The sequence below is a fragment of the Orcinus orca genome, chromosome 11 (genome assembly GCF_937001465.1).
Source record: "Orcinus orca chromosome 11, mOrcOrc1.1, whole genome shotgun sequence".
Taxonomy (NCBI): domain Eukaryota; kingdom Metazoa; phylum Chordata; class Mammalia; order Artiodactyla; family Delphinidae; genus Orcinus; species Orcinus orca.
In genome coordinates, this window is record NC_064569.1 from 91,848,202 (window position 1) to 91,871,070 (window position 22,869).

The 22,869-nt window shown below is 52.6% G+C and overlaps 1 protein-coding gene across 3 annotated transcripts; it reads right to left on the reverse strand.

Moving 5' to 3' along the window:
- Positions 1 to 3,493: 3,493 nt before the first annotated feature.
- On the reverse strand, positions 3,494 to 22,504 carry IFT27 (intraflagellar transport 27). 3 transcript variants are annotated; one of them, XM_004279435.4, is made up of 7 exons: positions 22,069 to 22,504; positions 15,169 to 15,248; positions 14,782 to 14,841; positions 13,119 to 13,178; positions 11,014 to 11,131; positions 9,991 to 10,100; positions 3,494 to 3,727 (listed from the first exon to the last, which is right to left on the reverse strand). In XM_004279435.4, exons 1-7 carry the CDS (start codon positions 22,100 to 22,102, stop codon positions 3,629 to 3,631), a joined length of 561 nt encoding a protein of 186 aa, XP_004279483.1. In that variant the 5' UTR covers positions 22,103 to 22,504; the 3' UTR covers positions 3,494 to 3,628. The 3 variants fall into 3 exon arrangements, with proteins under 3 accessions (XP_004279483.1, XP_049550644.1, XP_049550643.1); XM_049694687.1 differs by having other exon boundaries at positions 13,071 to 13,178; positions 22,069 to 22,489; XM_049694686.1 differs by lacking the exon at positions 13,119 to 13,178 and having other exon boundaries at positions 22,069 to 22,253.
- Between the last annotated feature and the right edge of the window lie 365 nt (positions 22,505 to 22,869).

A 22,869-nucleotide genomic window follows, 5' to 3' on the forward strand; every position in this document is an offset into this window, starting at 1 on the left:
AGGGCCTTTGCACGTGTGGTTCCCTTTGTCTGGAATGCTTTTCCCTGGTTGACACTGGGTGTTTCCCTGCGAGGTCCCTGGAAACCCTTCTTACCTGTGAGACTTGAGCTCCTTGACGGCACAGCCTCAGCCATCCTGATATGCAGCAGGGCCCCTGCACCGAGATGGACCCAGGGATGGGATTGGCAGGTGCAAAACCAAAAGCTTCTCTCAGAATCAAAAACTCCTCCAAGAGATCTGGGTTAGCATGATTCTCAGCTCCCATCCTGGGCTCCGCTGAATCTGCTCTGACTGCCATCCCAGTTCGGGACAGGAAACTTTTAATTTGCAGTATACCATTTTAAAATACACATTTTAGCACCAGAATGCATGTATTTTAGCTACAGCAGGTAGCTTCCTGCTCTCTGAGTCTCCTCACAGAAGACCATCTAACCAAGGCAACTTTCCCAGTCATGGAAAACTAAGGGCTGGTGCTCATGGCAAAAACGGTGTCAGGCTGAACCACTGGGCCCAGGACAACCCCCTGGGGCTGCCTCACATGCCATCCACACCTGAATGGGGAACTCTTCTGGGGTGGGACCCCAACAAAGAACTCAGCCTGTAAAGTGCCTGAGGGCCCATGTTGGAACTGGGGTCTATATTTCTAAGCGACCACTCCAGAACACGATGGGCCCCGCTGTGTTCCCACACTCCCACTCACCCAGGCTTCTCTGCCCTCTTGGTGGGTGAACCCAAGTGATGTCAGCAGGCAGCAAAAGGTACCGCAGAAGGGTCGGCTTCACAGAGCCAGGGAGTGAACAGAAAGAGGCCAGGCCCCTGCCTCAGATCATTCCTCGCAGAAGGAAGGAAACCGTGGAGGACAGGGAATGTCCCAAAGACAGCAGGAGAAGTGCTCAGCTCCTGTGCTCGTCCACAGCAGTGGGGGACCCTGGCGCCTATGCTTTTGGGGTTCCACTGGGGTTTATTTTTTTTGCGGTACGCGGGCCTCTCACTGTTGTGGCCTCTCCCGCTGCGGAGCACAGGCTCCGGACGCGCAGGCTCAGCGGCCATGGCTCACGGGCCCAGCCGCTCCGCGGCATGTGGGATCCTCCCGGACCGGGGCACGAACCCGTGTCCCCTGCATCGGCAGGCGGACTCTCAACCACTGCGCCACCAGGGAAGCCCTCCACTGGGGTTTAGAAGTGAAGTGTTGGCTCATATTTCTCTTCTGTGGCTTGTAGGTGATTCTAGGGCAGGGACTGAGTCCCATCCATCTCCAGATCCCCCAGAAGTCCATGCACGCAGCTCAGACCCAGTGCCCGCTGCCAGGTAGAGAAAGTGGAAGGCGGGCTTTCCACTTCTGAGGGGCCTATGAAATCAACCACACCGAGAGGGGCCAGACATCCTGCCCTCTCAGATCTTGCTGAAATGTCCCCTTCTCAGGGGTATCCTTTCTAACCTCCCTATTTCATACTGCTACCCCCTCCCTGGCACACCCTCTGCACGCCCTGCTCTGTTACCATCCATCAGACCCCTGGATTTCCCTAAGTGAACCTCTTTCCCACCCCATTAGAATGTAAGCACCCTGAGGGTAAGGATTTTTGTTTTACTCTCCAAGTCCCCATTTCCCAGAACAGGGACCGACACTTTGCCCTCAGCGTCTCACCCTCTGTGTGGGTCCCCACGTTAGCCCCCTGGGGGCCATGAACAGCGGAGGTGGGAGCACCTGCTCCCCCTGCTGGTGGCGCAGGCTTCTGGCCCCCCCCCCCCCCCCCCCCCGCCTGGAGGGAGCCAGGCACAAGGCTAGGGGATGCGTGCCAAGCTCCCCCAAGGACGCCCTCAACACCCTGTCCCTGCAGTTGGCACCAGGCTCCTGCAGCTCTGCGAGCATGCAGCTGGGGAGCAAGGTGCCAGCCTCCTCTTCTCGGCAGTCTCGTCTTAGGAGGATTCTCCTGGGGTCTCCAGTGCCTGGTTCTGGGGGTGGGGCCGGAGAGGGAGTGGTACCCATCCACCAACACTGTCCACCCTCACTCCCCCCTCCTCTTGACCACTCGATCTTCTTAAACAGCAAAGAGCGAGGAGTGGAGAGGCGAGGCACCTCCGGGATGCCCCGGGGAAGGTGTCTGGCCCCAGCCCTTTGTGATCTCTTTAGGAAGTGGGTTTCTTAGCATCTCTTTGGCCACAGCCTTGGGTCCCGGTAACCAATTCTGGGGCAACTGGAAATGTCCCCTCCGTGTCTCCTTGGTTGTTTACTGTAGATCTTCCCTCCCGGAACACGGGCCCAGAGACCCACAGCTTGACGTGACCAGTGCCTAGGAAAATGCCCGGCAAATTGCAGGCCCCAATCTTCCGAAAGAAATGACCCACTGGGAAGATGGCTGTGGCTACAGTGAGTTTGTGTTGAGAAGTAACAGGAGGGGGGATGGGAGGGGCCTGAGGTGGTCGATACGTGGCCGATGCCCTTCACGTGTTATCTCACTTCTCACAGTGACCTCGAGGGGCAACCGAGCCACCACCTCCACTTCCTCCCGGCCAAGCTCAGGCGGACGCAGGGAGGCGGCGGCTGCGGGCCGGGCTCTGGCGTCCATGATCCTGACTCTGGTTCCTCAGTTGTAAAAGTGGGACGGCGAGACTCCACGTTGTAAGGGTTAAATTAGCTAATACGTGTAACGTGCTCAGCTCATGTAGAGACATGGCAGGTCAGAAACAGGAACCAGAGTTAATTTCCATTATGACTGCTATCACTGGGACAGACCCAGAATCTGCCTACCGCCAAAGCCAGCACCCTGCACGGCACCCCCACTCCCACCAAGAGGGCGACTGAAAGAGGGTGATGACCCTCTGGGGCCCTGGAGCTGAAAGGAGCTGAGACCCCCGGGTGAGGGTGACAGTCAATGCCAGACCTCGGCCTGCAGCCCTGATGTAAGGGGCGACGAGGAACCTCTACGGGTCTTCAATCAGGGGAGTGAAATGATGAAAGTGGTGTTTTAGGAAGATTAATCTGGCAGCAGAGACGGGATGGAAAACAGTCAAGCTCAGTGCAAAGAATTATGACCGCTTCCCGGCTTGCTGAGAGGAGGGTCATTAAAGGAAAGTGGCCTTCTTCTTGGCTCCCTGGGTGCCAAGCTCAGGGTTCCCGGCAGCTGGGAGGCGCTGGGTCTTTATCAAGAAGAGGCACCCAGGGCAACCGGCAGGGGGCACTGTTTTTGCCAGGGACAGTAGCCATCACCAGGGAGCTCTGGCTGAGGAGCAAGGTGGACAGCGGGACAGGCAGCAAAGTCCAATCTGCTAGAATAAGGAGAGGGCCATCAGCCCCCTGGCCACGTGGCAGATTCCAAGCTGAGCACCTCAACTACGGCATGGGGTGGGCTCTTGCGGGGAGGTCCTTCGGGGAGGGCAGGACACCCACTGTCACAAGTACCAGCTCCCGCCACTGGAGGCTGCTCTGGAAGCAGCAGCCAAAGTGTAAAGGGGCACCAGGGCTGCCCCGACCAAGAGCGGAATGAGCTGCTGCTTCTCCATTTTTCTCATTTTATTTAAAGCTGTCACGATAGATTGGAAGGGCTCAGGCCACTCTATCTTCTCCCATCTCCCGAGGAGACGGAGCCCGCGGCCAGGTTCCAGCGCGGGGAATGGTCCAGCCAGCCCCTCACACCAGCGCCTGGAAAACCTCCAGCTTCTCCCGGTACAGGTGGTGAAACTGCTTGGCCAGGTAGTGGAAGGGGGCTTTGTAGTTTTCCATCTCCTTCTGGAGAGACAAATTGAAGAAGTCAGTTGGTTGGTTTTAGGACTGTCACAGAGAGCTGGCATCGCCCGCTCTTCCCTCCTGCCAGGTGCTCCGCCCTCTGCCCCAACTTCTCCTTCCCACCACCCCCACCACTCAGGGCAGCTACTACCATTCCTCCCGTTTTACAAGAAGGAAACTGAGACGTGGAGAGGTTAAGGTCACGTGCCGAAAGCCACACACTTGCCCGTGATGGAGCTGGGTCTGAACCTAGACCTGTTCCTGCAGAGCCTGTACTTTTAGCCACTCTCACTCTGTGTGTGACAGGATGTTAAAATGAGACTCTTTCTTGCTTAGTTTTGACTGAGGCCCCAAAGGTCAAGGCAAAACAACCGATGGCAAGGACCTCCACACTCTGGAGGGAGGAGCAGACAGGATGGAGGTCGGGGAGCGCTGTGGCATTTCCCCCAGGATGCGGGCGCTTCTCCCTCATCCTGAGGTCAGTGGGAGGGTCCCAAGAGGAAGCCTGCAGCCCGGGGACTCAGGCCAGTGCTGGACCCGGGCCTGGGAAGCATCAGGGTGAGGCTGGGGTTGGCTGTCTGGATGGCCAAGCAGGAGAGTGCAGACTGGGGATGGCCTGCAATGCCTCCTCTGTCAAACTGGGGCTGCAGCAACACTTCCCTGGACCAGCGGCGGGCCCAGCGGAAGCCCAGCCTGGAGCTGTCTTAAAGGGACTCCGCGGGGACAGCCTCCAGGAGGGTGATGGGTCCCAACAAGAATGGACGGCCTGGAATTGAGATCACAGGAAAGGTGAGGAGGTGTCCTAGCCTGAGGAGGTGTCACCTGTGAGGTGGAAGCCGCAGGTGAGAAAGCGCCCCTGATGGGCACAGGGAGGGCATCTCTGACACCTGGCAAGTCCAGAGGGGCCACAGCAGGTCCCAACAGAAGTGAGCTGGTGGGGAAGCACAGGTCCAGAAACACAGATGCAGCAGTCTGGCCCTGCTTCCCACAGCAGGCTCAGGAGGCGAAGCTGACTTTACGAATTTTGACAGTCACTCAGGACTGGGCATTTTAATAAGTGAAATAATGAATAATTTTGTGACTAAAGGTGACCAAAGGATGTTTTTATTATCTGAGAGAGATCAGAAAAGTTCTGGAACTTGCCCTAGGTTTTCTTCATCTGGTAGGAAGAACCAGCCCTATAGGGTGAACCTGACAGGCTCTGGGAGAAAGAAGATGGTACCCTCTCCACTTAGCTATCGTTTCTCACTCTCTATGTGCGCATCCACGGGTATTTTCAATTTTTTTAAAGAAATAAGTTGGCAGAAGAAAGCACCCACTACTTTCAAGACAGTAGCTCAAACTATGAATGCACAAGAACCTGTGTGTACGGATTTTCAAACAATCCGTAGCTGGCGGCAAAAGTGCAGCCTTGATAAGAGGTAATGAAATATCCCCAACAAAACGGAAGGATTTCCAAACCAAAGGATGGAACAAAGTCGTCAAGCTCAGTGCCTTTGTTTTATAGACAGCAGTCTGGGGCCCAGGGGTGCAGTGGCCCAGCTGTTTTACGCAGAGCCCAGTCTAGAATTCAGATGCCCCAAATTTGAGAAGAGCAGCCTTTTCACTCTGCCAGCTGGGGTGACAGAAGCGCGCAAAAGGAAACCAGTTCCTGCAGAAAGTTACCGGACTTCCTGTCCCCAGGGTGGAGGAGAGAAGTCACCAAGAGCAGAACCAGAGGCGGCAGTGCTGAGAGGGTGCTGAGAAATGAGAGGACAGCTGGTGGCCCAGACGAGTGTCTATACTCAACTCATGACTGCCAAGGACCGGAAGGCTGTCACTCTTCAGCAGGACATAAGAAGAATAACTCAGTTATATTTGCAAGACACTTTTGACTGTACAGAGCATAACGTCCTAGGCTACGCCAAAGTCAAATAGCAGAACGTTACGTCAGTTGCAAGTATAGTTAAGCACTGAATGGGAAGAGAATGAGGACTGCAAGGCACATGCACAAGGATTTCTAACTGAGTCTGAAAGCTCTTGAAAGCCAGATCTTCGGAGAACGCAACATAAGAAGTAGGGAATTCAATGGAGGCAAGTCTCTTTATACACATGGAGTGCTCCTGAAATAGCAGATGTAAACAGAACCGTTTTCCAAATGCATTAGGAGGGCTTGCTAATGATAGGAATGCTTTTGTTAAATGATGAATCATAATCTTGCTGACATCGTTTGACAGCTGTAGAGTAGGTCTGCTCTGCGTGAAGAATCTTCAGAGCGGGCTCAGACTAGTGCTTAATCTGGCCTAGAATTCTGCCCCTGAGACTCCCAAAGTAGGCTCTGTGGGAGGCCAGAGCCCCTTCTAGAAGGTTATCAAGCTGGACAGGCTGGCCTGTGTTCTAGTTCTGGTTCCACTGCTCATTATTAGCTGGGCAACCAGGGAAAGCAACACAGTCTGAGTCTGTTTGTCATCAGTGAGATACGGATAGCAGCAGGACTGCTGGAAGCCTAAATAGATAATGTGTGCAAGACACTTAGCACACAGTAGGTGCTCAACAAACCTCAGTTCCCTTCCCCTCACCTTCCTGCAAGGGAAGCCATCCCTATGGATCTTCCCTGAACTCGCTTTTATTTAATACTGTCCAACTTCTTGCAGTAATAAACAATGCGTTTTAACTGCTGTTTGAAGAAATGCTCTTAAATTTTTTTGGTGTGAAAATGCCAAATATTGAGGGGTGTTAGAAAGTCAAAGAGAAACCACAAAGACCTCGAATAGCCAAAGTAATCCTGAAAGAGAACAAAGTTGGAGGCATCACATTTTTTGATTTCAAACCCTATTACAAAGCTATAATAATCAAAACAATACGGTCCTGGCATAAAAACAGACACGAAGACCGATGGAACAGAATTGAGAGCCCAGAAATAATTGCCCCACATGTACAGTCATCTAATATTTGACAGTGGAGTCAGGAATACTCAATGGAGAAAAGATAATCTCTTCAATAAATGGTGCTGGGAAAACTGGATATTCACATGCAAAAGGATGACACTGGATTCCTATTTTACACCTCCCAGAAATTAACTCAAAATGGATTAAACAGTTGAACTTAAGACCTGAAACCAAAAAAACTCCTAGAAGAAAACATTGGGAAAAAGATCCTTGTCAGTAGTTTTGGCAATAATTTTATGAACATGACAACAAAAGCACAAGCAACAAAAGCATAAATCAATAAGTGGGACTACACCAACCAGAAAGCTTCTGCACAGCAAGGGAAACCATCAACAAAATGAAATGGCAACCTGCAGAATGAGAGAAAATATTTGCAAACCACACATCTGATAAGGGGTTGATATCCAAAACATACAAGGAATTTGTGCAACTCAACAGCAAAAACACAAATACTCTGATTAAAAAATGGGCAAAGGACGAATAACAGATATTTTTACAAAGAAGATACTTGAACGGCCAACAAGTACCTGAAAAGGTACTCATAATTATTAACCGTAGGGAAATGCAAATCAACCACAATGAGATGTCACCTCACACCTGTGAGGATGGCGATCATCAAAAAGACAAGAGGTAAGTGTTGGTAAGGATGTGGAGAAAAGGGAACCCTTGTGCACTGTTGGTGGGTATGAAAATTGGTGCAGCCACTATGGAAATCAGTATGGAGGTTCCTCAAAAATTAAAAATAGAGCTGCCACATGATCCGGCAATCCCACTTCTGAGTGTGTAACCAAAGGAAACGAAGTCACTTCCTTGGAGAGAGAGCTGCATCCCCATCTTCACTGCCAAGAGAATAGTCACGACAGTAGTCAAGACATGGAAACAACCTGAGTGTACACGGATGAGTGAATGGCTAGAGACAATGTGGTACACACACACATGAATACTATTCAGCCATAAAAAAGATGGAAGTCCTGCCACTTGTGACGACGTGGATGAACGCCGAGGATATTGTTAAGTGAAATAAGCCAGCTGAGAAAGATAAATATTGTTATGTTCTCACTTATGTGTGGCATCTAACAAAAAACAAACTCAGAAACAGAGAGTCGACTGGTGGTTGCCAGGGGCGGTGGGGACGGGGGTGGGAGAAACGGGTGGAAGTGGTCAAAGGGTACAAAACCTCCAGTTTAAAAATGAGTATGTTCTGGGGACGGAATTCTAAAGAAAAAAGAAAGTCAAATGGCCATGTAGGTACCTCCTTTAGGTCTGCAGGACAATCATGGCTGCATTTAGAAAGAGAGGAGGAGATGGGCTTGGTGTCAGGACTTGGCTGCGTTTCAAATGGCATTTGGTTATATCTCCTTTTTAATTACAGCTTTCTTAACCGAGCTGCCGGGTGGTGCTTAGTCGCCCCCATCAACTCAGGGGGCGACTAGTTAACCTGCACAGTTAATACCAAGTGCTTAACTGCAGCCTCGTCAGACATCATTTATACCCTCCCGTTTCAATCGTGTAGTGGCAAACACCTAACCAGAGTTTAAACATGCAGCCCAGTGGCCTTTGGTGATGGAAGTGTTGGGAGTGGGTGTTAATTTCTGAGTTCCGTCAAGAGTTCCAGGGAACGTGGATATTGGGGTAAGGAGGCAACTTCATAAATGTGAATGGAGGAGGACGGAATAGGAAGATAATGTTTGCTGTGGGTGGTACAGCTCACTGCTTTGCTCAAAGGTGTCCTGCATAAGAGATGGGCAACCCTCTATATAGTAAAAGCCTGCTAATTGGAACTTCACTAATTTAGCATTTGTGATCAACTGGACCAGAGGCAAAACTGACATTTATCTCTGCACAATCTAGGAATACAAGGATTTAGTGAGTAATAATAGCATAAATGAGATTACTAGAAGGAATATTTATATTTAAAAAAGCTAACATTGACTGAGCATTTACGATGCCTCAGACTTCGTGCTAAGTGCTTTTATATTCACCATCTGACTTAATTCCCATATCTATTACTCAATGAGGGATATATTTTACTATCCCCACTTTATAGGTGAGGAAACTGAGGCACCAACAGGTTAAGTAACACCCCGAGCGGCCCACAGCTAGTCCCGCTATTCACCATCGGAGGTCAGAGCACCTGCCTGCACTCGCTACTTTCCCTAAGGAAACATGCCGCTTTGAGGGGGTTTAAGAAATTCACGTCCATACGGCAACTGAATAGCAGCATTTGTCAAATTTCACAGATGCGACAACAAGGGGGCCTGTAGCTTAAGGAGAGTTTGAGTAGAAAACGACCTCAGGGCTATTTATTAAGTAGCCCACTGACTCTCTGGGAGGACCAAGGAATCAGTCGGGGCCGGAGGCCACAAGGCCAGGAATGAAGTCCAAGTTACCACCATGGACGTTTCAGGCTGCGCCAGACATGGCAAGTCTCCCCAGCGACCCCAGGAAGGGGCACTGCAGCTGGCACCTTGGTCCCTGCTGGCTCTGAAGTGGGCGTTTCTGGGCGGCTCCCACGGGGGGGGGGGTGTCTTCTCTTGACCCCCTTCCATAGTAGCACACGAGTGTTTCTGATTGGTGTAGCCTGGGTCACGCCCCTTCCATAGTAGCACACGAGTGTTTCTGATTGGTGTAGCCTGGGTCACGTGCCTGCACCCTGGCTGCAGGGAGGTTGGGACCTCAGAACTCCCCACATAGGAGGGAGCTTCCCACAGTACTGTGAACATGCCCAAATCATGCTTATCGGGTACTGAAGGGGCCGGGAACAAATCCCTTTGACCGTCCCCCTTCCCAAGGGCTCTTGCTGAATATACCAGAGACACTCTGTGGCCTGGTGTCACCCTGGGGCTGCGGCACGGTGGGGGCACGGAGCACGGGAACCAGAAGTCAGGGATCCTAGTCCTGGCTCAACCCTTCGCGAGTCAGCGTGACTCACGGGCCAGTCACTTCACCCCAACACTAAGTGGGCAATGGGGGCCAGCTCCTGGATCATGGGGCTGATTTTGAGAGTCTATGAAATAGTGTGCCAACAACACTGTAACCCAAGATGTCTCATGCCAACATCAAGTGTCACTGTAACTGAACACAGTACACTTGTGTTTCTTCCTAATTGAGATGCAGCTTTTCCCAGGGCCGGCTGGCTGGCTGATCTGCTTGTTCGTAACCCACGAGTGACTCCTGCTATACTGAGAAGAGATCTTGGGCTAAGGGTGTAAACATCAGCTCCAAATCAGGCTCTGCATATGGTGGACTAACAACTCGATGCATGGGAGGTCATGTGAGAAACCGCTTCCAGCCGAGGCCTGCTCCAGACTTGGCTACGGTGCAGGCGGAAATACTTACCACGGATGTTTCAAAACATTCCAGGCCTTGGCCCAGTGCCCATGCCCGGGTCTGGGCCGACTCCACCACTCGCCTGCTGGCCAGGTCTGTCTTGTTCCCCACCAGTACACCTGCTCGAGAGAAACAATCGGAGCGTCGCATTTAACCGTGGCCGTCTGGGAGGACAGCTGGAGAGATAAAAGAGCAAGCAGCCTAATTCTGAGGTGTGTAAAACCTCATCTGAGAGAGGCTCCCTGATCCGAGGTGATGAGCACGACCGGAGACCCCGCACCGGCCCCCGAGGGCCGCAGCGGAGCGGGAGGCCAGCACTTTGCACCTGCAGCTTTCGCTCAGCCCCTCTGCTAGACCTCCTGGGTAGCTGTCCGCCTCCTCTCCCTAAGGCTGCAAACCGTGAAGGCGAGGACCAAACTGATGTGAGCATTTGCGATCACTTCTAGCACATGGAGCAAACTTTCAAAACGGTCATTAACGCTAATCTGAGGGCTGGGCTCAGAGTCAGGCATTCAGAGGTAATTTGGTTCTGTTGCCAGCTGCATCCGCTGCGGCTAATTTTTGAGCCTGTCTCTGGAGATCGCTTTCCCTGGTCTCTAATGAGGAGAATTTGTTGATCTCACATAGGGATGAAAAATAAACTGATTGAGAGCATTCAGAAGTGAAAACGGGCCTTGCATGTTTACTGGTGCCCCACATACAGGAGAAAATGAGGACTGCTTCCCTGGGGTTAGCTTTCCGGAAATAACAACTCATATTCCTATCACAGCACCTTCCCCCTCATTATCCTGAGTCACCCCATAACCCTGCCGGGGGGCGTCAGCAGGCCCATTTTATAGACTCACAGAGGTGGGGCAACTCACTGAGGTTCCCGTGGTTGCTGAGACAGAGTCAGGGTACGGTCTAGATCATCACACTCAAAGACCAGGGCACCCTTTTCCTGCACCCACAGCCATTTCTGCAGTGACCTTGTGCTCTTGAACTTGAAGGTCAGAGGTGCTGCTGGGAACCCCGGGTGCCTGCAGCTCGTACCTGGGAGGGTGGCGCCCGGCATCTGTGACCGAGCCTTCTCCAGCCACTTGCTGCAGTTGGTGAAGGACTGCTCGTTGGTCACGTCGTAGACGAGACACAAGACGTTGGGACTCTCCCACTGTGCAAGGGGGACAGGATGGGGACACGTCACTGACAGCGAAAGTGACTTCTAGACTGGGAGGAAGTGTGGCCTTCTAAGGGAAGGGACACGTGGGCAGAGGGAAGTGAAAAATTCTAAAGGGGATGTGAATCAGAAAACAGAGCCACATCCACAGAAGAAAAGGATTCACCCACAGGAATGAATGGGAGGGCTGGGCGAAGTGGCGGGGAAGGCCTAGGTCTGGGATGGCGACGGTGAGGGTGAGAGCTCGCATCCGTGCCAGGCGTTTTCTGGGCATCATCGTGAAACCCCCCAACTTTGCAGGGCTGGTCTGAAGACCCCTACTGTGTAGCTGAAGAAACTGAGTTCAGAGAGGGTAACTGACTTGCCCAAGTCACGCGGGCTTTAAACACCAGGGTGGGGCTGAGGCTTTTCTCTACCCAGAAACACTTTGCCTGCCCCGGTTCCATCAACTCATTCTTCTACTCATTCTCATGGAGGGCCCACTATTATGCAAGGTGATATGTTTTCTGCTTTGCAGGCCTGAAAGAGCATCCTTTTTTCATTAGCCACTCACTGGAAGCTGGTTTGCGTACATTTTCCTAATAAGGGCCGGCTTTTCAAAAGGCAAAGGGCACTTCCTGCTTCTCCTGCAGTGTATCAGCCCTAATCCAAACCAGACCAGCAACTGCACAGGGTTCGCTGTCCCAATGAAGAAGCAGTGCTATGCTCGCAGGGGCTGGCGCCTTCAGGGGCTGCTCAGACCCCTGGGCCATCCTGCTGCCTGGCACGGGGCCGCGGGGCAGCCCTGATAGGCTGTGAGGCTAGTCCTGGTGCGTGTGACTCTTGGCGATGCCCCGGTCTCTGGGGACCCCCATCCTGCACAATTAGAGGCTGGTTCATCTCTGGGGTGTTGTCACCTCCCAGGGTGTGAGGGAGGATCCTTTTCCCTCCAGCTGTCCTTGGAAGGCCAGCCCAGAACTGGCTCCGGAGGCCTCACCCTCCTGCCCCTGAGGCAACACTGCCTCCCCTCCTGGACGTGCCCAGGATGGGAGGAGCTTGGATTAAATTGATGATCCCTTCACACCTTCACTCCACAGACTACAGAGCTCTAGCTAGAGTCACACTGACCAGCCCTGTGCACACGCAGGAGAGACCTCCTTCCTCCAGGCCCCCGTGAGGGGACCAGCATGGGCAGCGTGTGACCCTGACTTGTCCAGACACATCATGTCCTCCGCTGCGCAGCGCCGGACAGTGTACAAGGGAGCCGCGTGGGAAAACACCAAGAACTGATGTGTGAGGCCAGCCCTGTGTGAAATTACCATCATTAGATCTATTTCTCTTAGGCGAAAAAAAAGGGTGGCAGCAAACAGTTTCTATGAAAATGTAGCTGTTCTTGGAAAGGCAGGGGAGGGCTCTGGAGACCTCAAACCTTCTAAGTAGCTCACTGGCCCACATTAGAGGAACCGTTACCTTGGAAGGTACAGCAAGCTGGATCCTAAGAGGAAGGCCGGGCGGGCTGGAGGAGCCTGGGGCGGCAGCAGGGGCAGGTCCCAGAGCAATCCTAGGTGGGACCAGGGGGTGGGCTGGGAAGGTAAGCCTCACTGTGGGGCCTCTAGGGCACCCCCTAGTGGGGAAGGAAATCTTTGCTCCAGACCCAGGAGGCGGAGGAGGGCTGAAAGAACACCCCCAGGAGGGGGTTGCTCCAGAGAAGGGAGGCCCCGGAATGGGGGGCTGCGAGGACCGAGGTGCACAGCTCTGGTGCATTGGGAGTCAGCCATTCCAGGGCCAGGGGGGGAAGCAATCACGAATCACATGCAAGAGCTGCTCCTACCTGCCAAGGGGCCACCGACCCCAAGGCTGGGAGGAATGCCCCTTACAGGATGTTGCCATGGTAGCTTCTCCTGGTGGCTGTAGTGAAGTGAAATTTCTGTGAGGGCATTGTTAAGGGGCAAACCTTTGGCGGGAGGTGGTGGTGATAGGAAAAAGACTGAATGCTACTTGCCAGTTTATCCAGCATTTCAGAAAACAGCTCCTTGCCGGCCGAGTCAAGAATGAAGAGTTCCTGGAATCAGAAAGACAGGTCCCAGGAAAGCCTGCACGTGGGGAAAGCCCTGTCGGCAAATCCCCGCTAGGACTCCCGGCGCACCTTGGGGGTGACACACGCATGCGCACGTGCACACACATCTGTCTTGTGTCCAAGGCACGAGGAAGACGGTGGGAGGAGGAGCAACGGTCTCCCACCCCAACTGGCTCTTTCTGGGCGGCATCTCACCCCTCCTAACCCCGAGGGCAAAAATACCAGGAACAAGCCGACTTCCCACCTGGCAGAACAGAACGCTAGACAGGCTGACAAGTGCTCTGTTTTCCAAAAGGGCATTCTGCACTTTGTTAACGAAATTGATTTTCAAATCTTAAAACGATCCTTTTTAAAGGAGGTCACCGAGGAGGCCTGGGGAAGGCATTTAAAGCAGGACAGTCTGTCATGGTTCTGGGTGGCTGAGGTGTGATTCTAGCAGAGGGCGCAGGGTGACCCTTCCTGCCCGTGTCCGAACCTTCACCGGCCCAGGTGAGAGCCCCTCCCCAATGCTGCCATTCCAGGAAGTCTCCCCTAAGTTCCCCGTTAATTTCCTGCTGGCTCGGGCCTCTGGCTCATGCCGTCTGAAGGTCAGCGACCTCCTCTGCTTTGCACATTGGCTGTCGGTGCATTCATCTTACCCCTTCTCACTGTATCCAGGGTACTTAAAATTGCTTTTTGCTCATGGACCTCTTTAAGAATCTAGCAATTCTCAAGGCTTCTCTCCAGAAAAGCACATGCAAACCTAGCATCTTGCAATTCAATTTCAAGGGTCGACGCTTCCCACAGAGGGACCCAGGTTAGGAACCTCAATACTCGGTAAGTTCTGAGGGTAAGATCCAGAGCCCAGTCTTCCTCACGTCTTCTTCCTCATCCCTTCCATACGATGCTTCCCGTGTTCCCCCCAGCCTGTTCCTGAATGCTCAGACAAGTCTAGGCCAAGTCCTGGCACTTTTAGGTAGCTAGTCAGACATGGGTGGGTCTTGCCCCATCGTGGATGGGGTCATCTTTCCCTCCCCAACCTGGACACTAGTGATCAGAACCCACCCAGAGATCCTCCCTCTTCTAGTCAAGGACCACCAGCCTTATCAGGACCAAGCAAGATAAACCTACCAGCACAGGTCGGTGCAGGTGCACCAAGACCTAAAAGGTGCCTCAAGGTAACCTGGGGTTCATTATGCCGTATTTGTAATACATTAGCATTGTGGTTTGGGTGCTCGTGCGCAAGCGCCTGTGCACTAGGAGAAAAGTTACGGGACCTAAAGCTGTCAATCAACTTGTCAGTCAAATGATGCAGGACACAGGGAGGGACCACCACTCTCAAAAGCCCAACCCTACCCCACTGCGGGCTGCTTCTGGTTTCCAGACAGCCCACTCTCATTCGTTCTTGGGAGTGCACTCTTGCTCTGCTTAAGAAAACTCTTAGTACTTAAAACCATTCTATGTCTCTCGACTGAAATCTCTCCCTTGAGAAGGCAAGAACGGAGGAAATCACTGCCCTGGTGACAGCACTGCCTCGCTCCGTGACCACGGAGCCCTCGGGCGCAGCTGGGGCAGCACTGAGCCCCCTTGGGGCGAGGGCACCACTCACCACACTGTCCCCTGTGTCAGGGACTGGCACCGTCTTCACCACCAGATCCACCCCTGTTGTCTGTGGAGGAAAAGGGAGAACACGCACGTCAGGGGTCCCAAGGGGATGCATGTCTCCGGCTCCAGTGTCTGTGCTCTGGACTCACTTCTGGTGTGGAAGTCAGAGACGCCCTAGTCTCATCCAACCCCCTGCCCACGAGCGAACTGTACACGGTGACCAGCCAACCACCGGCCAGTCTGCTCCACACACTGCCCCGTGCCCCGTGGCTTATGGCCGTACGGTCAGGCCTCTTAGGGCTTCTTAAGGACATTTGGAAAGTCGCTGCCCCAGGGTTATCTGATCACTTGTCTTTAAGCCCCCGCCAGGCCTATGATGCCCACATCTCACCAGGGTGTAGTTCTTCTGGAAATGGGCTCCGTCGCTGCGGAAGATCTGGGCCAGGGCGGTCTTGCCCACGGTTGGGTCTCCTGTGAGATCAGAGTAGAAGAAAAACACCGCTTTCATCCTAAGCTGACTGGAGGCTCTCCCATTCCAGAACACTGGTCTAGAAACCGAAAACCTCAATGAGTTCTCAGGGAAAAGGTGATTGATTCTCAAGGGAACTTGCTCCGGGGTCGCTGGCAGGGCAGCGGGTCTGTGAAACCGATCTTCCAAACCCATGATGGCCAGTCTCTTTTCTTCCGGGCTAATCCTTTCATCTACAGAAGCCCACCCAGAAGGTAACAGAGCTGAAGGAGGGCTTCTGAGCATTGGAAATAGAACTGACACTCTTCCACTGAAACACACCCGACGGGGAAAACCTGTCCCTTTCAAACTTGAAATTACTTTGAAGTCTTGAAGGTAAGGAAGTGTGTGACCAGGTACAGACTTACAGGTTCAGTTCTCTAATGGAACCACTTTGAGTTTACAGCGTCCATCCTGAGAATCCTGCATACTTTTCTGGGGTGGGGGGGAGAGGGGGAGAGTTGGGTGGGTTTCTACATTTAGGAGAAACAAAACGTCGGGGGCTACATTTGCCATCCTGAAGCCCATTTCCAAGTGACATTTTCCACCTCCACCTCCTGGTAACCCATCTGCGACCACTGCGGGCCCATCTTCCCAGGGCCTCTCCTCTAAGTCTATCGGCAACAGCCACTGGTTCCTCTAAGCCCGTCTCATACCTACCGGCTCCATCTCCTCGGCTTTCCTGTTAGTGGAGAGCCCCATAAACTGGTACCTGGAAACTAAAGATCTATGTCACAGTTTCAAGTCTGAGACCTGGACCTTTCACAAGGTGGTCAGGGGCAATTTACTCTGGAGTTCCTCCCGGGCCCCCAAGGGTGCTGGAGGCTCTCCGTGCCCATCCTTAATTCTCCTGCACCCTCCCCACGTCCCCACCGGTGGCTCTGCGTGGCTTCCTTTGATACCACACTGTGTTCATCTGCAAGACCTTTTCCACCTTGAGAGTCTCACGCTGATTCTCCCTCCATCACCCAGCGCCCTGGCAGAACACCTGTCTGCTGCTTTCTCACCCCCTTGATCCTCAGCAAAATCACCACGCTCGCATCCTTCTGCCTTGCGTCCCTCGATGCAATCGTCTCACCTTCACCCCGTTTTACAGGCGGCTTCAACTCGCCTCTTTACTTGACTCCTCGATAGCCTGCCGCCCTGTTCACTTTTCAGTTTTGACTTTTCTCACCTATAATTTTCTCTTGGGAGACAATTATTTGCCTACTCGTGGCATTTCATTTCACGTTAACTCCTCCAGGTCTGAGTGAGCTAGTCAGGTCTTGCTTTTCTCTTTGCCTCTGTCATGGACCCATTCATACAATCTCATTCGCTCCTTCCCAGCCCCCAGGTCCCAGCCTCCACCCCCTGCCCCCCCGGGGACTATCATTAACCTCATTTGACAGATGAAGATACTGGGGCTCAGAGAAGTTGGGTAACCTGCCTAGGATTCCAACATGGCCCTCTCTCCGCCAGATCCCACTCCTTTCCTAGAGCTCAGGGACCCTTCTGACCCATTTCTAACACTGCCCCTGCAGGTCTTCATCCCCGCAGCCTTCCGGGACACCGGGGGGGCGGGGACCGTGGGCTGGACTTTCACTGGGTACCCATCCATCTCAGGGCAAACAGAGCACATCTTGTGCAATGACTGCATCCACCCTCCCGACTTCAATTTTGCTTCTGAATCCGGTTGGAAATTGGCTCTTCCCGCTTGTGAAATTCCCTACAGATTTGTTCCGGTTAATTTCATAACTCTGGCTTCCGACTGTCAGTCAGAGTCACCCACACTTCTGGAAAACCTCCTGTGTCGGCTGAGGGGGGATCCGAGCGAGCCCAGGCAGGCGAGACCACTGAGAAAACACATCTGCAGGGCAACAAAATGACAAGTGCAAATTCAAGGAGCACAAGCTGAGAATCGAGGCGTCTGAGGGTGCGGGGAGGAGAGAAGCTGATGAGGGCTTTCGTCAGCGGGGAGGACTTCCCTGGAGGAGGCTGAGCCCAGGGGTGACGGCGGGGGGGGCCCCTGCTTGATGGAGAGGGTACCATCTGCAAGGGCACGATGCGAGGTCACCTGCGACCTCACAGTCGCCAAGCCCAGGGGTTTTTCCTCAGCTCTCACGCCCCCCAATGCCTCTGAAGCAGCATCCCGCCCCCGGCAGCCCTCCGGCCCCGGGGACCCTGCACCGGCCTGGTCCTCCGGCTGCTCTGCCTGCCTCCCAGATGCGGACACTCCTGTGGGCCTGTCCTCGGTCCTCTGTTCCCATCTACTCGGTCCCACTTACTCTCGTTACCTCGACTGTCACTTCTCGTGCCAGGATCCCTCTCCCAAGCTTTGTGTTTCCCACACCCTATGGGTGTTTCCACTGGAACGTCAGGCTTCCCACCGGATCTCAGTGCCCACAGCCAGGCTGGGTCCCGAGCAGTCTCGCCCATTTATCTTACTTGTTCTCTTCACCACTCTCGATGTCCCCAGACTTCACCCACGGTCACCTCTGAAGGCTCCTTTTCCTTCCTCCCAAGTCCAGTCAGCCTCTTCTTTCCTTCCATCATTCTCTGTGTCTCCAGCCCGCATCTCCTTTGTTGTCATGACCAACACTGCCCTAGTTACCTCAAACTTCAACCTGGGCTCCTGTCTCAGCCCCGAACCCACCCATCCATGCTCTGCCTTGTGACGCTGGAGCTGGGGCTCTGCACACGTTTCTCTTTTGCCAGGGATTTCCCGTCAGGCTCTGCTGATGTGAGTTCAAGAGTAAGGCTGGAAGGCTGGGGGCGGGGCGGGGGGACTTGCTCCTTCCCCTTGGCTTTGCTGTTTCTCTTAGTGTTATCCTACTGATGGCCTTGACCCAGCAGCAAAGGTTAGTCGCTGCCTCCAACTGGGTTTTGTGTTTTAGCACTTCTGGACCAGCCTCAGAGACACCAGCATCAGCGGGCAGCGTCCCCTTCTCAGAGATCTGCGGCTCAGCTCCCAGCACCCTCCTGTGCTTTGAGGTTCTGACAACCTGCCCTCTTCCCTCTCGTCCCGCAGCCCTGGGATGAGGCTCCTTCCTGCAGTTACTCTCCGTGCTGCCTTACTGTCCCCTTTGGTCTTTCCAGTCCTCCAGTACCTGTTTAATGAACACCCCACACTAAATCCTCACTGTCGAGACACCTGTGTAGTTTCGGCTTTTTGCCTGGACCCTGCCTCGTGTAGCACTTGGTACCAGCAGTGGCCTCAAGACACAGACCCTCAGGATGGTCTGGAATTGGTTTGGCGGTTTCTCACCCTAAACACGGGGCTGAGCTCCTGGCCAGTGGGCAATGGGTCCTAGTGATGGGTGGCAGGTGCTGGCATCACACACTGGGTACCACCCAGGCCAGGCAGTGCCCCCTCCTCAGAGGTCTGGATCCCAGCCCAGGGTTGGGGGAGGTTCTTCTTCAAGCTTCTGACAACCCTGACCGCCACCCACCAATTCTGTGTCATCACAACGTTGTCTTCCGGCTTTTTCCGTTCTCTGACACACGCTGAACCAATTCCATATATTAAACTCTCTCTGTTGAAATGCCTAATGTATTTTCTGTTTTCTTGACTAGGTCTGGACTGAAAACACCTCCCAACTGGCCCTCTCTCCTTTTTGTTTTTCTCCCTGCTCTAACCCACCCTGAGCTTGGCATCAACAGACAGATCTTCATAAAACAGTGCTTTCCTCCGGTGACGCTCTCACACAGAGCCTGTCAAAGGATTCTTTCCGCCATACGCCCCTCCCCACCTTCCGACTCTGTCTCTGACTATCCCTTACACAAAATCTGGGCTCTACAGTCCTGTTCTCTTGATCCCTGAAAATTCCTCGAAGATAACCTCCTTTCAGGTCACCCTAATCCAAATCCTAATCCTGCCCAGTCTCTGCCAGGCAAAGCTCCAACACGGCCTTCCTGCCCAGCCTCTGAAGGTCGTTTCTCGCTCCTTTGTCTTTACCTGCATGGCGAGTGCAGGTCACTGCTGGTGGCACGAGACTTGACATCAGAGCAGCCCTCCAGGGATTCAGGTTTATCATCCCCATGTATGTCAAGAGGCAGTAAGTACAGCATGGCACTCAGGGCACAGACTACAGCTCCATCGCTTACGAGCTGTATGACCTTGGGTCAGTAATCTCTCCGGGCCTCAGTTGCCACATCTACAAGATGGGGATAACAGCTTCTATCTCATAGAATTGTTATGAGGATTTAATGAGTTAACATGTACAGTGCCTGATATATATTAAGTAATATTTATGTGATTTGGAAGCACATAAAATATAGATAAATGTTAAGTGTTGTTTTCTCTCCATCTGAATCAGAACAACTAGCAGCTGTGCCTTGAGGTATTTCTCTGGGATCAAAGGGCATTCGATTCCTGTTTCTTGCGTTATAAGCTATTATGCACAGCTCAGCACTTCCTTGAGTGCGGGGGCTGGCCGGGTTCACCCTTGTGCTCCCAGTGCACCTTGCGTGGCAACTCACATATACTAGGTGCTCAGTAAATATGTGGACTGAATAAGCACTTGAATTATCAGGTCCCTCGGTGACTAGTTATGAGAGAAAAAAGGCAGATTGACTCCATTTTAAACAGTCGGGGGACTTCCCTGGTGGCGCAGCGTTTAAGAGTTGTGCTCCCAATGCAGGGGGCCCGGGTTCAATCCCTGGTCAGGGAACTAGATGCCACGTGCATGCCGCAACCAAGAATTCACATGCCACAACTAAGGAGCCGGTGATCCACAACTAAGGAGCACACGTGCCGCAACTAAGGAGCCCACAAGCCGCAACTAAGGAGCACACCTGCTGCCACTAAGACCTGGCACAACCAAATAAATAAATAAATATTTTTTAAAATGTGGTGTTTGTTTTAAAAAATAAGATAAAATAAAGAGTTGGCCAGTGAGGGGGCCTGTGTGGTGAGGGTGGGGTGAAGAACGAGGTTTTGATGGGTGGTGGAGGTAGGGCTGTGTGCAGTGATTCATTCTGCTGAGGCCTTTTGGCCCCTGAAAACTTCCAAGAGGAGATAGATACCCTTGGGGCCTCAAAAGGAGGCTTCAGATTGAGGGCTAGGTTGGAGTTCAGGAATGACTTCCTAGGCAGTGGATGAAATCAGGTAAAACTAGTACCTGAGGGTGTGGGTATAAAGAAGGGCAAGGAGTCTCGAGTTGAGGCCTGAGGATGGTAGAGTATGGGGCTAAGAACAAAGCCCTGGAAATCATATCACCTGAATCTAGATCCCAGCTCAGCCAAATCCAGCTGTGTGACCCAGGGCAAGTGTCCTAACCTCTCTGGGTCTCAGCTGCCCCATCTGTAGAGGAGAATGACAATAATCCTGACCACATAGGGTTGTTGAGATGACCCGTGGTGAGGGTCTAGCACTGTGCTGACACATAGATGGTGCTCAGTAAGTCAGCCTCGTGATGGGAGTTGATTTAAAAAAGAAATAGGAGAAAGAATAGTCAGAGAGAGAGGCCCATTTAGAAAAAAAAAAAATCTACCTTCAGAGAAAAACGATCCCACCTTATCCATGAGGAAACTGAGGCTCAGAGAAGTGCTTTGTCCAAGAGGACACGGCCAATCTGAGGAACAGCAGAATTAATTTTGTTACACAATACTGCCCCCACTGGTGCTCTGGAAACTAGAGACTGCTCTTGAGAACCACTAATTTCTTTTGCTCAGTATGATACGATTGACTACGGTCAGTCAACTTTCTGTGTGACCCTTTTATTTCCAAATTGGAAAAGTCATTAAAAATACCATCCTTTTTGGTCTGGAAGAGAGGAATCAAAAAAAGGGATCTCTTTTTCCTCTGCATAATTTCTCACTGCTTCTTTCCTGAACTGGTCAGATAAACCCAGAAAGGTCACAAGTTTCAACAGTAACACAAGTTAAGAATTTTGGAGGTAGGAAGTCAGGAATTTTAGGCCGATCTCGGGGTTGAAATCCTGCCTATGACCTTCCTTCGCTAGGGGGTGACCTTGGGCAAGAGACTTCACCTCAGTGCCTCTGTAAAGTCAGAACAATCCGGCACTTACCCCAGGGTGCTACCTACTGTGACAGGATTAAATGAAATGCACGAGCCTGACAAGCAGTAAGGACTCAGGAAAGTACATCTGTGCTCTGTGGTCCCAGGTCCATAATGCAGGCAAATGTTTTTCTAAATGAGCAGTGTGCATGCCACACAGGCATTCATTTGACAAATATTTATTGAGTACTTACTATGTTCCACATATATGTCCTGGGTGCTTGGGATGTATCAGTCAGCAAAACAAAGATTCCCACTTTTGGTGGATTCAACACTTATGTCCTCCTGACCATGAGGCAGCACTGTAACTTTGGATCTTAAAGTCAACACACATAGGTTTTTGTAAACTCTGGTCAACTGTACATTACTGTCTCCTATCCCTGTCTGCATAAGACTGGGGTCAGGAAAAAAATCCCATAAGTAAAGACCACCAAAGTCACTGATGCCTAACTTTGGGGTACAGCACCTGGTTTAGTTGAAGCGCTTATGGTGTGCTTAGCCTCATTTTCTTAACAAGTCTACTCGTCCTGAGTACAGCTCTAATTGGTGACGGTGGTCTCGGAGTATGACAGGGAGCGAAGGAAGCCACCTGGAGCTACAAATGTGCTCTAGAAGATAATTCTTCCACGCCTAATGAAATTTACTGTATCAGTAATTGCATTAACTCGCCTTTGCGAGACAGAAAGGGAAAGAGGGTAGACAATTCACGTGAACAAAAGCTCTCGACAATTTATGAAGTCTCTGGACTCCGGAGACTGTATTCACCCGCAAGTGTTCAGACTCACCTGCCAGGATGCATTTGGCTGCCAGCTTCACCATGGTAACCAACCACCTCCACGGACCAGACAGAAGAGCGGCTGCTGGAGGCGTTGGTGGCCCTGCCTGGGAAGGGGAGTGGGGAGGGCTAGCGCTCAAGGGGCCCGTGACCGCGGTGGGGACAAAGACAATGGGGCCTGGACCCTCCGGACAGCCCGCGGGGAGGATATCGGGCGCTAGGGTCGCAGCAGGGCTCACAGGAGCACCAGATGGGGCCAGGTTCAAGGCCTCAGAAGGCAGCCTGGAAGGTGCCAGCGAGGCGATGCGGCTCTCGTACTCGGCCCAGCCCCTGGCAGTGCGGTCCGGGAATAGTGACCCAGCAACCCTCCAGCCGCAAGCACGGAGACAGATGCGCTCTCCAGGAAACCATAACCTGCCTGCCCCGCCTCCTCATCGTCGTCCTCCTCCTCGTTGACCGTCGATTGGCTGCCATCAAAAGCTCCCACCCCGAAGGCTCACGGAGACCAGTGGGAGGAGGGGGCGTGGCTAACAACATTTCCTCGCAGGATAATTCGTAGTAGTATCTGCTCTTCAAGCTTATCTCGCTTGACTAATAGTTGTAGGAGATGTCAATCATCTTCGCCTCCCGCCCCCGCACAGCCTGAAAGTTCAGGGAAAAGCAGTTCCAACGTCGTGTATCCAGAGGCGGTGTTAAAAGAAGCTTTCTGATTGGCCAGAGACTGGCTTGGACCATCTTCGGGAGGAATGGGGACTCGTCGTATCCTCCTGCCCTTCTAGAGGTGGGTTCGCCCACGAAGTGGGCCGGTCGG

Bases quoted from the DNA above. Each gene is read 5' to 3' on its own strand.
- IFT27 (XM_049694687.1), bottom strand. From the start codon at position 22,102: ATGGTGAAGCTGGCAGCCAAATGCATCCTGGCAG. The intron at 13,179-14,781 runs GTGAGTGGTGCC...TTCTGATTCCAG, and splicing joins CTGACACAGGGGACAGTGTG to GAACTCTTCATTCTTGACTC. The intron at 10,101-11,013 runs GTACGAGCTGCA...TCTCTCGAGCAG, and splicing joins GCCGGGCGCCACCCTCCCAG to GTGTACTGGTGGGGAACAAG.